The sequence below is a fragment of the Cannabis sativa genome, chromosome 8 (assembly GCF_029168945.1).
Source record: "Cannabis sativa cultivar Pink pepper isolate KNU-18-1 chromosome 8, ASM2916894v1, whole genome shotgun sequence".
Taxonomy (NCBI): Eukaryota; Viridiplantae; Streptophyta; class Magnoliopsida; order Rosales; family Cannabaceae; genus Cannabis; species Cannabis sativa.
Window position 1 is genome coordinate 45093984 of NC_083608.1, and position 15457 is coordinate 45109440.

Below are 15457 nucleotides of genomic sequence, written 5' to 3' on the forward strand. Positions count from 1 at the left end.
TATTATGTGATTGTTGGCTTTTTAACCACATTTTTTTTGAAGTTATATGGGCTTTTTAAGTAGTTGTGCTTTTAGGAGTTTAGAGTTATTTTACGGTTGTTTTAAGGATATATCGAGCCTGCATTTGCATTGTATACATGTATTTGAGGATTTTTTTAGAGTATATTCTCTAATTTTATTATTTTAATCATGATTCTTTATACTATTTTTGTTTCTGTCATTTTAGGGTTGATATAGGTTTTTAGTTATTTTTTGGTGGGTTGTAGTTGTTCTTAAGCATCCTTTTTTCAGTTTTTTTTTCATTTGTTTGAAAAATTGATCCACGTTTTTTCAATTGTAGTTACCATTACTTCTTGCTATTCTCATCTCCATCATCTTTGAAATTTTCTTCTTCTTCTTAAGCTTCCTTTTTGGTATTTTTTATTTGTTTAAAAAATTGATCTATGTTTTTCAATTGTGGTTACCGACGGTTGTTAAGTTGGTTTTATGTGTTATTCGGTGTTTAGTATTATATATTTGATTTATATATATTTTTTTAACGGTGTTTTTTTTTTTTTGAATTGATTTTTAATGTATTTAGGGTTAAAGAAAAAATTTCAAGGTGAAGGTTCGCTCTCATGATATTATGGAAGTCCCCACTGGCAAAAGAGTTATTGAAGTATAGTACTTTTTGTGATTTTATTTTATTATCTTATTTTTATAGTTTTACTGTTATTTTATAATTATTTTAGTTGTTATTGTTTTAGAATTAGAGTCATTCTGGCTAGAATAATGATTGTTTTCCAGTTGTTCGCTGGTTGATCAGTTGTTTCCGACCATGGCTGTTGAGAATAATGAGAATTCCTTCATTTTGGCATAGACACAGTATAAAAAATAAAAATTAGCCTAGGATGGTATAAATGTAATATTCAGTATCACAGTATTTTTGTAAATTTTTTCCTATTTTACAGTGTATGTAAGTTTTCCTAAAATTTTACTCTTTATTTTTTTGATCTGATAGATTCAATCCAATCCAATACATACTGGATCTAAACTATTAGATGGATCTAACCGATGCAAAAAATATTAGGTTTGAAATATTGGATAAATCCAAATTAAGCCAATAGATGTACATGAAATACACTCAATGGATAAAACCAATCCAATCCAGCATCTCATAGATGTTGGATCGATTAGATGATTAAAATTAATTGGATCGGATTAGATGGTAAAATCTAACTTCCAATATATAATTGGATCGGATCTGAATAAGCTTAAAAATATTAAATATAGTCCAATAAACACCCCATACAACACAACATATATCAACTTCTCTATTTTTCTCTATCTTCTTTATATTATTTAAATAATATATTTTTTGATATATATAATACATATTAATAAAAATGAAATAAAATATAATTAGAATATTATTAAAATATGTTTAATGGATGAATAGTGCTTTTCTATAATACTATATGTAGAGAAATATTTGAAAAAAAATAGAAATACTCTAAATAGAGTAATTTACATTATTTGTTAGAAGATGTTTTTGCTCCATTATTTGTTAAAAATATAAATTTTTAAAGAATCTTTGTCTATGAAAAAAATAATTGAATACACTTTTTTCCCCTTTTCTTACCCTTTTGTTTTTCCTCACCAAAATCCACCTTTTGCATATAGCATAGTTATCTTCACCTTTTTTTGTTTCTTTCAAAGTAACATATTTGATACTCTTACAAGGATATTATAAATGTGTATAGAATTTAAATTAAATAGGTAATATATGTATCGTGCAATTTTTTTTTTTAATAATTACATAAAATATTAATTTTTATTTTTGTAAATTTTTTATATTTTTACACTCAATTTTTTTTTATATATATTTTTAGACTTTTACAGTATTTTATAAAACAACATAAAAACAATAAAAAATTACATAAAAATAATGAAAATATAATATTTAAACTACTTCCAAAAAACTACAAAAAAATTAACAATAAATGAACAAAAATGCAATATAAAAATACATCAAAATACTATATTTTTTGTAAATAAAATTAAAAAAATATTTAAAATTCTACATAACCATATTTTTGTATTTTTTTTTTTTTTGCGATTTTTATGTTATTTTGGAATTATCCCATTTTTTTGACTAAGATATGTATCTTACTACATATGCGTTTTTAACCCTATAATTATCATTTTGTGATAATCAATTAACCTATAATAACAAAAAATCCATTGAGAATAGAAGATCATCTTGCCTTTAAAATAAGACAAAATAGTTCCACATTGAATCAAAAATATAGAATACATTCACAACTACAATTAAAATATAGAAAATAAATAAGAAGCTTGCTCTGTAGAATGCTCTCACTCCAAACTGATCTTCAGTCAAGGAGGAGAAAAAATATGGAACATCTTTTCATTTGCAAGCAATTTTTTTCAGTTAGATAAGCACAATATCAAAAAAATTTGCTTATCTTCCAACATCACAGAGAATATTTGATTTGTAGCTTTAAAAACAACAATGGCCTCCTTACAATCCTAATAACTACTAGTGAACCTTTTTCGATTTCCTAAACTGTCCCGGAGGGAAGGAAAAATCGCAATGTAACCTACAATGAGCTTTGCCAAGAAGGAAAATCATTATCAACAAAGACATGATGATCAAACAGGCCTCTGTATGCAATAGGAAAAAAGAATAACCACTTCAAAATGATACAGTAAAAGCTTGCCTTTCAGCTTGTGTCGGCTTATCTTATCTGTCGTTTGAAGATTCTTCGACACAAAGATCACAACCTGTCTCTGTGGGCATTTGGGAATCGATAAAAATGTAACTAAGACCACTCTTGACAGTAGCATAGTTTCTCGCCGCCATCCCAAGATGATGCCTCTGTTGGAGTTAAACAATGCCTATGTGTCCAAAACCCGCAAATTTGACAAGAAAGATCAGGGGACGGTTCTGATTGCATACAAACATTACATTTTCCAGGAGGTTTTACAAGCGGTACGGTCTTTGATTCATCGTTTGAAGTGGTTGTTCCGTACTGTTCAGAGACGTAGTTGGAAGAATTAGTGCCAACAGTTTTTCCCTGACCTGGTTCATCCACAGAACCATCAACTCCCAGCAACTCTGAGAAAGTGAATAGTGTTTGGGGTTCGAAATCTAGATTCCCATAATCTAAATCATCAAACAATATTTCCTCTTCAATATTTTCCAATTCTACAGAAGCATTCCATTCCGAAGGAGGGATCGACATAACATCTGTGGCTTCCATGGGGTTTTCCATTTGATAAGGAGGGTAGGCTTCAACATCAGAAAAATTACCATCTGGATAAATGTCGACATCTCCTTCATGCTTCATTTGCCTCCTGACTGGTAATTTATGTGGCACTGCCTTACCTGTATCCATTTCTAAATTAGGCTCCGTTATTAACTGAGCATCAGTCGTTAGAGGAAGAAGAAGAGGATCATTAGGTTGGGACACTAGTTCCGACGGAAACATTGGAGTAATAGGTTCACTTTGTTTAGAATTAGAAATGGTTACAGGGTTGGAGCCCACTCCAGAACTTTCTCGCTCTCGCTGCTTCAACGTGAAGCGTATTTTTGGAACTCGAGGTGCAGGTGTAGCAGCTTCACTTAGTTTAGAATAAAGAATATTTCGGTCTTTTTTTTTGCTCCCAGGTTTAGGATCTGCATAAGGACATACAGGGGATTTTATCCTCCTACACTTGCAACATTTGAAGCCCACCATATCAAAGAGTCTTGTCTCGTCGAATTCAAGAGCATCGGCGTGATACCATTCTGAAAAAGAACACAATCATTCTCAATGTTAAATGTGAAATCAGAGAATGGAAGAGCTTTCACTACATAAAAAAGAAAACAATAAGGCAGTAATAATATATACGTACTCTGGCATGTTTCACAGCACAAATACGTTAAATCTGGCCTATATGGCTTACAACAGAGATTGCACAAGGGATCCTTTCTATGCACACCTGAACCACCCTTTAAAAGAATGTTATTATGCCTGAAATTAACACTGGCCTCACATGACTCTAAATTACCCTTCTTCCATATAATACCCCAAGAACCTGACTTCGGCCGACTTTTTGCCACAGAAGTAGATCTAGAAGAATCCTTTCTTGCAGTGGAAGTAGACTTGAAAGAAGCTTTTTTCGCTGCAGAAGATGATTTCGGAGCTTTTTTCGCTGTTGAAGTAGGTTCGGAGGCAATTTGTTTGAGTTCTGGACGAGTGTCCCGAGCCCTGGATCCCTTATTGGCAGTCATCAACTTTTGATACACTGCCACTTCCAACTGAAAAGGACTAGTTGGAGATTCATTGCAAGTTGCGTTCTTTCCGTGGCACTGCTTGCACATTGTGAGGAAGGTAACGTCCTCATTCGTAGGAAATGATGTAGTAATTGTGCAGTCACCATGACAGGAACCTGCAAAATATGGCACAAATAAGTCATCAGTAGAGTAGAATACAAAATGACAAAGCTCACATAACCACGGAAAAATAAAGCCTATCAGTGACAAATTTCACTTGCCAGGAACAAACATTATACAAAACAAAGTGTAGCTCCATACAGATAAAACCTTAGCTCGTTTAATACTCCCCCAGAACTGAATGGTTTACAATAGAAGCAAAATAAAATAAGCTTAACTCAAAAAACCAAAACTGTATATATTTTTACACCAATTTTGACCCTTTCTACAGTGACCTTTTTGAAGGAAAAAAAATCCAGCTAAGCTTGAGTTCAAACACAAATGCACAAAAACAATGCTTCCCCTTGCATTTAAGACCAAGAGCATCCAAGTTAGAGGATGTTTTACACTTCTAATTGATTAAAAACATAGATAGCCAAGGGAACAGTAACCTGGAGGTAGTGAGAGAATCATATGATTATGTTTATTTAGTTCCTTTACTTTCATTTTTCCTGGCTCAGTAGTCAAGCATCTCTATGTTCGAGGTAACAAGTTGTTTTAATCTGAAACTTGCACTTCATAAGGAATTCTATTTTATACATATGCAACTTTGAACGCTTTGACAAAAAGAGAAAAGAATCTTTTTAGTATTTCTGAGAATGTTTGGGTTATATTTCTGATATAACAATAACCAAATATCCAAGTCCCTCATAAACATCTACAAAGACAAAATTGATATCCTAGCGAGAATATAACATACCTTTGCATATGCTACACTTGACAACATTCCTGAAAATATCAAAAAAGCAATTCATGAGCTTAGGTGAATCTGGGGAAGAGAGAGAAGAACGAAAACAAGAGATTGAGGTGAGAATGATTACTGGACTACAACATCTCGATGGCATGAAATACAGGTGCATAACTCCAGATTATCTCTCTTGCATGTAAGATAGAAAAATATGTCTCTGTGAAGAGGCTTCAACTGTTTTCTCTTTGTAAGCAAATTAAAATGCCCCTGAACCGATGGCAAAGACCTTTCACTTACAGTCATTTCATACAATTTAATCAAGTGTAAAGGAATACGATTTTCAGGAAACCAATACTTGTCCTTTCCATCCTGACTTTTCTCTATTTCAATGATGCTCTTCATTACACGTGAAGGAAGATGCTTTTGGCTACCAAAAGCAACTCCGTAAGTAACCTTGCTTTCTACAACTTTTTTGCTACAAACAAATGCATTTCTAAAAGCAGAAGCTTCGGCATCAACATTTTTCCCCTCCAAGATATTTAGCTCAGGATGAACGAGTTCACTCCATCTTACATGCAAATCCAAGTATCTGACCTGATCAAAATTTTAATCTAAGTATTAAAAGTTCAGTTCTGAACTTTATAATTCTAAATGCTTCCAAATATGAGAGAACAATAAACAAAAAGAAAGGGGGCAAAGAACACAGTATAAATGCAATGCAACTGATATAACAAACCTGAAGTGCAAGCTGGGAAGCATTTGTACTCATTTCAACAGCAGCTCTCCAAACCAACTGTCTGTTTCTTTTAGGAATCTCTGGACCATCAGTATAAAATAATCCAGAGATCTTTTTCGAACCTCCTATAAACAGAAATCCACAAAGCATACATTTAATTTCCAATTAATTGTGTATCACTAATGAGAAGAAAATGCACGTCTTCACCTAAATCATGGTCATGTCAGTGAATGGTTGAATGACTTGTTTTTATGGGAAGGGTTAAGACTAAGGTAAAGCAGTTACCTTGACGAGCTGCTTTTCTGACCATCGAAAGGGGCAAAATTGCTTTCTGGAATACAAGCTTTGATTGCTTTCCCCCTTGCCACCAGACAAAACTTTTATTATGGCTACCATCAGTTGTCAATTCAGAGATCACAGCTTGCTTCTTGCTACGCTTTCCAATAGGACCACGTTTTTGTGTCACTCCAGCAGTGGACATTGCATTTTGCATTGCAGAATATTCAACTAACCAATCATCAACGAGCTTAACCCAATCACTAGAAAGTGCAAGGATCCGGATATTTTCCTCAAGCTGCAGATAAAACAGGCGTCCAACAGGTTGTAATTTCGACGAGGAACCATTGCTTTTATTATTTAGAACATTAAAAAAAAAGGGCATCCACCAAATTGAAAAATATTCGTAATTCGTCCAACGTGCATTAGCATAAATGGTGGGAAACTTGTCAATAACAGAGTAAATGATCAACTAAGTACAAAAGCATGCTAGGTTTATGATCAACTAAGTACTAAAGTCAAATTCTAGATGACTTTCTTATTAACTGTATTGTATACATTTCTACACTGCAAATCTTAACTAGACCTTCAAAAATCTAAATAATTTATACTTAAGAGAAAGATATCAAACTTAAGTTTTGATCTATAAGGGACAAAGATGCAACTTGAAAGGCCACAAAATACAAAGTACAGAAAATTGAAAGGCAAAAGCTAATAGATCAAAGAACAAAACATACTTGAAGCAGGAAGCGTTTTAATTCACTGCACGTTGATGCTTGTTCAACCTGTTTACGCCATTCTCTCCGATAATTTGCATTCATGTAGGGGCCATGTAATAGACCACATAAACTTTCCTCCATATACAATATGTATGTTGCAATGCTTGCAATAATCCCTTCACTCTTTATGGAACGGATGCTGGCAAGGGTCTTCATAGCACTTTTAGTGGCAGACAAGGCAGCATGATTTAACATGCACCCTCTTTTGCTCGAAACAGAAGCCTTACATGAAAGGCACCAACCACATCTCTCTCTTGGAACCTCTACAAGCTTCTTATCAGAAGTTGGCCAGAAGAAACGTGAGGCTGTTAGTGAGAATGCTTTAACTTGCAAATAGTTTTCAGACGAAGCTTTTTTGGAGTCTGAAGCATAAGCTTCAGAATTCCGAGTTCCCTCTGGCAAAAGAGTAGCCAATTTAGCAGCAGCTGATGCAGCAAAGTCCCCATGCATGTAGTAATTTAAGTAGGACTGAGGTTTATAAAGGTGCCCCATAAAAACACAATTATTATTTGAATTGTGTTGATCCTTCCCTAAAGCTACAGTTCTGCTATCTTTTCTTTGAGAAGATAGATTCACCAGACAATTACTCCCATTAGGATGCTCAATGTAGCTGCAATTGCTGTTTTCTGAAGAGTATGCAATAAGTGATCTCTCAACCAAATTTTGACTGGTAATATCAGATGAATCAGCATGCTGTCTAACTAAACTTGTCGATCCATTCCCCTCATGCAGCTTCGTATTTGTGAGAGGGTACTCCAATTGCTTGGTCTCACCACTAATCTGAGATCCAGGACAGTGGTCAACTTGAACTGGGTGAATAGATGTCCCATTATCTACACTACTTTGATCTATACTAGCAGTAGGACAGTTGGAATCTTCTTTTAGATTTGATAAATTTGCATCCTTGATGGTCATCTCTGAAAGGGGTAAGATACTTGAGGGAATATCCCAATATTGCAAAACTGCATGGCAGACCCCCAAATACAAAGATTCATGTTGTGGAGAGGTACAAAGCATCTGCAGGACTTTTGGAATGTCCTCCCTATTGTAATATCGAAGGCATGGTTCTTCCGTGACAGAAGCCTTGAGCCTGAAAAAACTATGTCAGCAGATTGTTCAACGAAGACAAAAAGTTTAAGCAGCACCAATAACAAACCCCAAAAATATGCAGAAAGGGTCAAAGTCCAAGGCTCTAAATGAAAATAAAGGATATACTTTTGAAAGACCAGTTCAAAAAAATGGTGTATCGCAAAAATAATCCATCACGTATAAGGATGTTCGGCATAGATTCAATAAATAATGCAACTACTGAAACAAAGGAGTATATAACAAAGATGAAGGAAACATACACCAACAAGTAGTTGCAAGTACCCATGAAGATTTGCCCATATGAATCAATGCCAAGTATTTCTGCTCCTCTAAGGGACGTTCCGAATGTAATAGTTGGCCCCAACTTGTTAATTGTACACTCTGGACAATACCAAGAACCTTCTGGTATAGACAATTTCATAACACCTATACACCTGGTGTGATATGCGGATGGGCACCCATCACAACAAAGCAAGGTTCCATCCATGCCACAAAGCCGACATTCATCACTATTTCGATCCACATCCATATCAACAGCATCCAATTCACCTTTTTTACTCGTTTGGCTCACTTTAAAAGCCCCAATAGATTCTCTTTCCTTACAGGCAGAAGTTTTTGAATACCTGGGATGAACCCTTTTCGGTTTGATTTCAGGAGGATCCATTTCTTCTGCATCGTAATCGATTCCAACTTCCGACTCCTCACGTAAATCAATTTCAGCCCTTAGTTCTGCAGAATCAAGGGCATCATCACAAAGGACTTGCAGAATAAGCAGTTTCCTACCAACTGATAAAGAATAATAATCCCTTCCCAACACCTCATCGTAAAATCCCTTCCACTCAGGTCCTTTTGTGTATCTCATAATTGTTAAATACTGGACCATAAAAACAGGCCAAGTCAATGTATCAAGCAAGCTCCAATCGATGCACCTGAAGATCAATTACGAAATAATCTTAAAGTTCAATAAAACAAGTCATCGATACAAGAAAGTTTAGGAACCCATGATGGTGAAGTTAATAAATAATCACTTAACCAAAAACACGTTGGCAATCCAAATACTGGAATTAGTAATTCACATCTAAGCATTGATAGCCAACAGCAAACCCACTGTACAAATAATAAAATTAATAACCTATTATATAAAAAAACAATTCTTCTAAATAACATAGTTTTTTTAAAAAAAATAATAATAATAACAAAAGAGAGAGAAGGATAATGGTGTCAATTTGGTGAATATATATTATAGGTAGCTTTCAATGTGATGCTAAACAAGCAGCAAACTTTCTGGTTCTAAATTCAAAAGATGTCATTTGGGGTACTTGCATTTGCACTTCAAGCTTTTCAATTGAATTGGAAACATTCTTTCAAAGCATTGCTTTCACAGCTACATAACTAACATGAACAATGATTCTTACTGTGCCTCTTTAATTATTCTTCGAAAAATGCTATTAAAATTATCTAATCTACAGAGCACGCAGATAAGTATAAATTTTATGCATAAGTACCTCAAGCATTTTGATGCAAGCTCTGAACCATCTTCAGAGATTCTATCAAGATGACGCCTCAGAGCACGCATAACAGAAACATGGATTGCATCCGACAATGTATTTGGAACACGACATTTAAGAGATCCCACAAAATCATCCAAAGTAAATGGGCTCAAGAACAAACAGATGCTAAATGATCGCAAGAAACCATAAACTGAGAAAAGTTGTGATACATACTGCTCCGGAACACCGATGGTACCGGAAGAAGGTGGCAATTGAGGTGGAGGAACAGCTGGTACCTCAGCTTCAATGCTCAAGTCTCTATCCCTGGCACACTCAGAAGAATCATTTGATGAATCAGCATCAGCATCAACTTCTCCATCATCATTTCCAGTAACTGTTCCCCCAGGCAAATCAATTGTTTTGGATGCTTCAACCTTATCCACATCGTTTTTCGATTCCACATCCATACCATGCTTCACTTTACTTTTCAATATCAACTCATCAAGTTTCTTCTTTCGGGTGTTCAACTTACTGGTAAAATCCTTGTCGTCCAAAATGCTCCCACGAATCTCACGGCTTTCCAAATCTTCACAGTCCCCATCTTCGTAATGAACTCTATACAAACCATCAGCATAATACACAACTTTCCCGAGAAAAACTCCATTATCCTCAAACTCCTTCATCATATATCGACCCAACAATGCAATAGGTTTCGTTTCAACAGCCAGCTTCTTCGTTTCAATACCCGATTTTTCATCCTCCTCTCTCCTCCGTTTCCTCGGTCGTCCCCTTTTTTTCACAACCGGAGACTCCATTTACCAAATCGAATCAAATCCTAACCCAAACAACTTCCGAAAAAAACCCAAACAAAAAAATTCAATACAGCTAAACGAAAATGATCCAACACTTCATCGAAATTGCAGCAAACATCTAGGGTTCGAAGCGGATCCTAAAAAATCAGCAAAAAAAAAAAACTGCAATATCACTAAAAAAAAATCCACAAGCATTCACCGTTTTCGCATTCGCAATAACGAAATTCAACAACTCATTAAAGCACCAGATTGAAATCCGAAAATCAAAAAAATGCTTCCTCTTCCAAAAAAAAAAAACAAAGCGAGGAAAAAGATGAAGATGATGAGAGGAATCCGTACCTTGTTAAAAGTGGAGAAGCGCCATTGGAGCAGGGATAGGAAGGTTCTAGGGCAACAACGATAAAGAAAGCGAAAGCCCAAAAGGTAAGAGAGAACAATGGCCTCTCTGTCCACACTCTTCTACGCGGGTTAAAAAATCCAAAGGCCTTCTTGCGTAGTTGTAATCTCACGACTCGTCCGAGTTTCCTGATCCAACTCGGCCGAGTGCAAATCTCACCCGCTTTTTTAATACGAAAATTACCCAATCAAAAAAATATTTTATTTTTAATCATATGTGCGCATCCACACGGAATAACCTGTGTCTTCCATGCTCTCCTCCAATAAATTTGTATGCTATAGTACACCTTTCAACCTTTGTTTTAGTATTCATTATTATTTTTTTAGCTAATTTTTTTCTTAGATTGTGTATGTTTTAATTTTTTTGACCCCATAAAAAATTTAAAAACTATCTAAATAGTATATAGTGTTAAAAAAAAATAGTTTAAACCATTGTCGTGTATAAGAAAAATACTCATGAGTCTAATAAAATAATTTAAACTTATTTTCAGTACTGTAAATTACTTATAATTTTTTAAAAATTTACATATAATTTTAAATAACTAAACAGTATATGTTCATAAAAAAAAATATATTAAAAAAAAAAATTTAATGCCAAAACAGATAAATAATATATCGAAAACAATCCTTTTAAGAATTGTACTTTAGAATTACCCTATTATATATTTATATATCTATGACAAATTAATTTTAAAGGATTGAATTGCTCGAAATCTATAACATTGGGTTGTTTGGTATGATGAGTGATTTTTTAATATTTTTGCTCAAACTAATATTATCATTCTCATATTTGGTAAGTGATTTTCCTATTTTGAATATGAGAAAATTATAAATATGAAAATAAGGTTATTTCATAAAGAAAAATAAATCTCTTAAGAAAAATAAATTTAAAATATTCATAGTTTCAATCTTAATACAATGTATAAATATATTAATAGTTTTATATATTTTTTTCACAGCTTATCATATTTCTATAATTAACTAAATAATATAATTCAATTAATAACAACCTAACTAAATATTATCATGTATAATCAAATAGAATTATAAATTTCTAAACAAGTATATAATCCGCTTTAATATTTCAATTAAGCATATTACTTTAAACTTCATACCAAACACCTTCTAAATTCGGTAAAAATATCATAATAATTTTTCCTAAAACATTAAAATTTTAAATATATTATGACAATTAATTATAAATTTATTTGTATTTTCTATAATTTTATAATAAATGCACATCACCAAATGTATACTCTCAAAACATTGTATTATTCAATTGAAAAGAAATGATATACATGCTTTTTTCTTAAAATATTTTCACTATTAATAATTTACTAAGAGTATTGTTTTTCTAAAAAAAATTAAATAAATTATTTTATTAAAAACAGCTTAAAACTGACAATATCATACATACGCAAATAAATAATTATTATTAGGGTCAAAAGCAAATTTATCCTCTATCACAAATAAGCTAATACAAACTCTTCACAACTTCTTTATGATATAAGTCACATTTTTCGTATGTGGTTGAATGTTTCACAATTTTACAAGAAAAAGAGAAGTATAATAAATAAATCCACTAGCTAAGAAAAATAAAAAATAAATAAAATGTGAAAAAATAGAAAATGAGTGTTAAGTATAGATTCGAAAAACTTTTATTTGAAAGAATAAATAAAAAATAAATATATTAAATCATTAAATATAACATAAGTTTTAAATGAAGGCTTTTGAAAAGAGATGACACAGTAGAAAGTATGTAACCCGCTTACTATCTCATTCAACTACAGTTTTTCTTATATTTTATAAAATAACAAAACACAACAATAAACCTAATAAAAGTCTTGTAAATAATAATAGACTAGGACCTCAACCCTAAAAAGTCACAAAAAAAATGTACTTATTAAAATAAAAGTAGTTAAAAATGTATAACTTTCTTAAATTTTAAAATACTTATTAATACAATTTTACTAAAGTCTCCAAATTATCATAATTTGCTTATATTTAAAATAACAAAGCTTGTCCAACTGAAAAAAAAAAAAAAACACTTTTAAAAATTTAAGTATAATAAAAAATTAAGGACCACCCACCAACAAAATTAATTTGATTTAATAACAAATTTAAGTTTTGATTAAATCAATTAACACAAAGAAAACAAAAGTCAAAAGTCAATTAAAGCAACAAGTACACAAAATAGTTATTATAGTACCATCCTCATGCAATCATAACTCATCACAAGTCTTAGGCCAATTATAGTCACACCTAATATGCTTTCTTTAATATACAAAAAGTATTAAATGATTATTATAAAAGAAAATAAAGTAACTAGTGCGGAGGTGACTCAGTGAGCCAACTCAGTGACTCGGTTGATTGAAGGAAGCAAAAGGATAATTTTGATTTTTTTTGGTGCTGTGAAACAAAACGTATGAATTTGGTAGTGAGATTTTTATAAGGACAAATAAATTATAATTTGGAGGGAAAATGGAATTTGGTGGGATCACTTTCACCTTCCACAACTGCCCGCCAAAATTATTTCACTTTAAACAAAATAATTATGATAATGTACTAAGATTCAAATATATTTACGTAGAAATAAAAAATAAAAAAGTTTTAGTTCATATTTTTTTATTTTTTTTTTTTTGAGGGAGAAAATACATTGTTTAATTTGATTTGTAAATATAAAACGGGTTTTAAGCTAAATCATAATCGTTATTCATATTTTTGGAAGAAAGACACGTGATATTTCCAGTACAAAATTAATAGATTAAGGTCAGTTTCAAAAGTCCAACGAGATAATGGACAAAGATTATACAGAGAGATGGGTCTTACAACCATCAGAGATATAAGAAATCTGTGCCCGGACAGATGGGGTCCCAAGTAATTTCACAAATATATCATTGTCGTCGTTTGAAGGTGGTTGGATATTTTGGTTTTGATTCTCGTTATTGGGTTGATTGCGATTATTTTCCCTATTTTTCCCATATTGCCAAAAATATCATCAGGATATTAAGCTCTCGATTTTGTCCTTGAGTTGATGGCATTCTTCGGTTGTGTGCCTTATATCTTTATGAAGTGGACAATATTTGTTCGGATCATGCTTATTTTTCGCATTTCTCATAGGATCAGGCCTTCGAAATGCGACCCGATTTTCATTTGCAATGAAAATATTTTCTCGGGTCTCGTTTAACTTTGTGCAAACTGAGTTTATTGGTACATACTTTTCATGTTTATTTTGCTTCTTTTTATCTTTTATTGAATCTTTTGATTCGTCCTTCCTTTTCCCATTGGGCTCACTACTTTCGTTTGACTTGTCTGCGCTTGCGTTACTCAAGCTGGTTGTTGACTCAGAACTAGCCTTTAGTAGTTTAAATTCTAAGTGAGCTTCTTATTTTCATATGTATACGAGTGTCCTCTCGTTAAAATTATTCATTGACCTAACAGGTCGACCTTATAAATCATCCCAAAGCTCACCTCTTATCGTGATCCCAACCTGAGAGGAAGTTAACTGAATGCTATTATTCAGATTTTTTATCTTTGTTGTTGTTGTGGTAAAGCGTCTTAAGAATGCTTTTAATGACTCCCTAGGTTGTTGTTTCACATTTTTCAATGAAGGAACTTTAGGTCTCCTAGTTCTCGCAACCTAAACTATCTTTTGAATTCTTGTGATAATTGTTCCCGTGAAGTTATAGAACGTCGAGTAAACTTTTCAAACAAACTCTTGGTTGCTCTTATTAAGGAGGTAGCGAATAGCATACATCTAAAGTTGAGTCCAACATTTTTGGCTCGCACGATGGTGTTAAATTACTCAAGTGCCTGACAAGGACTGTGGTTCTATCGTATGGAGTGACTTGGGAGATTTTTGGATGCTTTTGAAAAAATTGATTTTGTTATGTTTGGATGGATTGTGGTTCAGGTTCCTTGTCAGATTCATATTCGAGCAACTTCCCATGTTCACCATCTTGATATTTCCTAATTTTTTCATCCAATTGTATGACCCTGTGAGGGTCATTTGGAATTTGATTATTCTGCTACTCACGCAAATCTAGAACGTTTATATTCAACGACTCGTGAAGGTTTGGAGTATTACGATACAGATGTTCACGTAAATCATGTTATCTCCGATTGAAATGTTCTAAAAGATTAGATCACGTTGTTCTCGGTGTCGCCCTCTCCTTGTATCATAATTGCTCATCAATCTCGTATGTAAGATACTTTCAGATTGATAACTTTGAAAGTCACTGACACTGGCATGTGCATCTCGATTACTATCTCAAGTATTACGCCTCTTATGCTATAAAACTTCCTTTGTTCAAGATTGTGAGGATTGGCTTTGTGTTTGGCTTCTCCTCAATTCACTCACAACAGTGTTTGATTGAGTCCTCTCAGAATGGGCTTCTTGCCTGGGTTGTCGTTGTTCAAACAAGTTTGACATGCGACTCCTTTCTAGGTTGACATACGACCCTTACCAGTCCTTTGTGGTCCTCGCGGTGGACTAGAATGATTATGCGGTTGACCAAATTTTTGTTCTCATGGAGTCATCTCATTCCTGTGAGAAGGTTCTGGTGTCTCAGGCCACGTTTGTCTGACATTCAAATTCCTGAGGTTTTGAGGGATTTTCTTGTCCACAAGAATTTCCCTGGTTGTTGCTTTTAAGGATTTGTAGGGTTTTCCTGATTATTCCCTTCAACAGGGGCATCAGCATTCTTCCTTGCAC

General features: G+C 33.2%; 1 protein-coding gene across 2 annotated transcripts; it reads right to left on the reverse strand.

Annotated features, from left to right (window-relative positions):
• Positions 1–2350: 2350 nt before the first annotated feature.
• LOC115701260 (DDT domain-containing protein PTM) lies at positions 2351–10887 on the reverse strand. 2 transcript variants are annotated; one of them, XM_030629009.2, is made up of 10 exons: positions 10687–10887; positions 9551–10484; positions 8306–8974; positions 6915–8046; positions 6187–6475; positions 5902–6026; positions 5299–5759; positions 5178–5206; positions 3898–4434; positions 2351–3790 (listed from the first exon to the last, which is right to left on the reverse strand). In XM_030629009.2, the coding sequence occupies exons 2-10, from the start codon at positions 10348–10350 to the stop codon at positions 2823–2825; spliced, it is 5010 nt and encodes a 1669-aa protein (XP_030484869.2). In that variant the 5' UTR covers positions 10351–10484; positions 10687–10887; the 3' UTR covers positions 2351–2822. The 2 variants fall into 2 exon arrangements, with proteins under 2 accessions (XP_030484869.2, XP_030484870.2); XM_030629010.2 differs by having other exon boundaries at positions 9551–10383; positions 10687–10879.
• Between the last annotated feature and the right edge of the window lie 4570 nt (positions 10888–15457).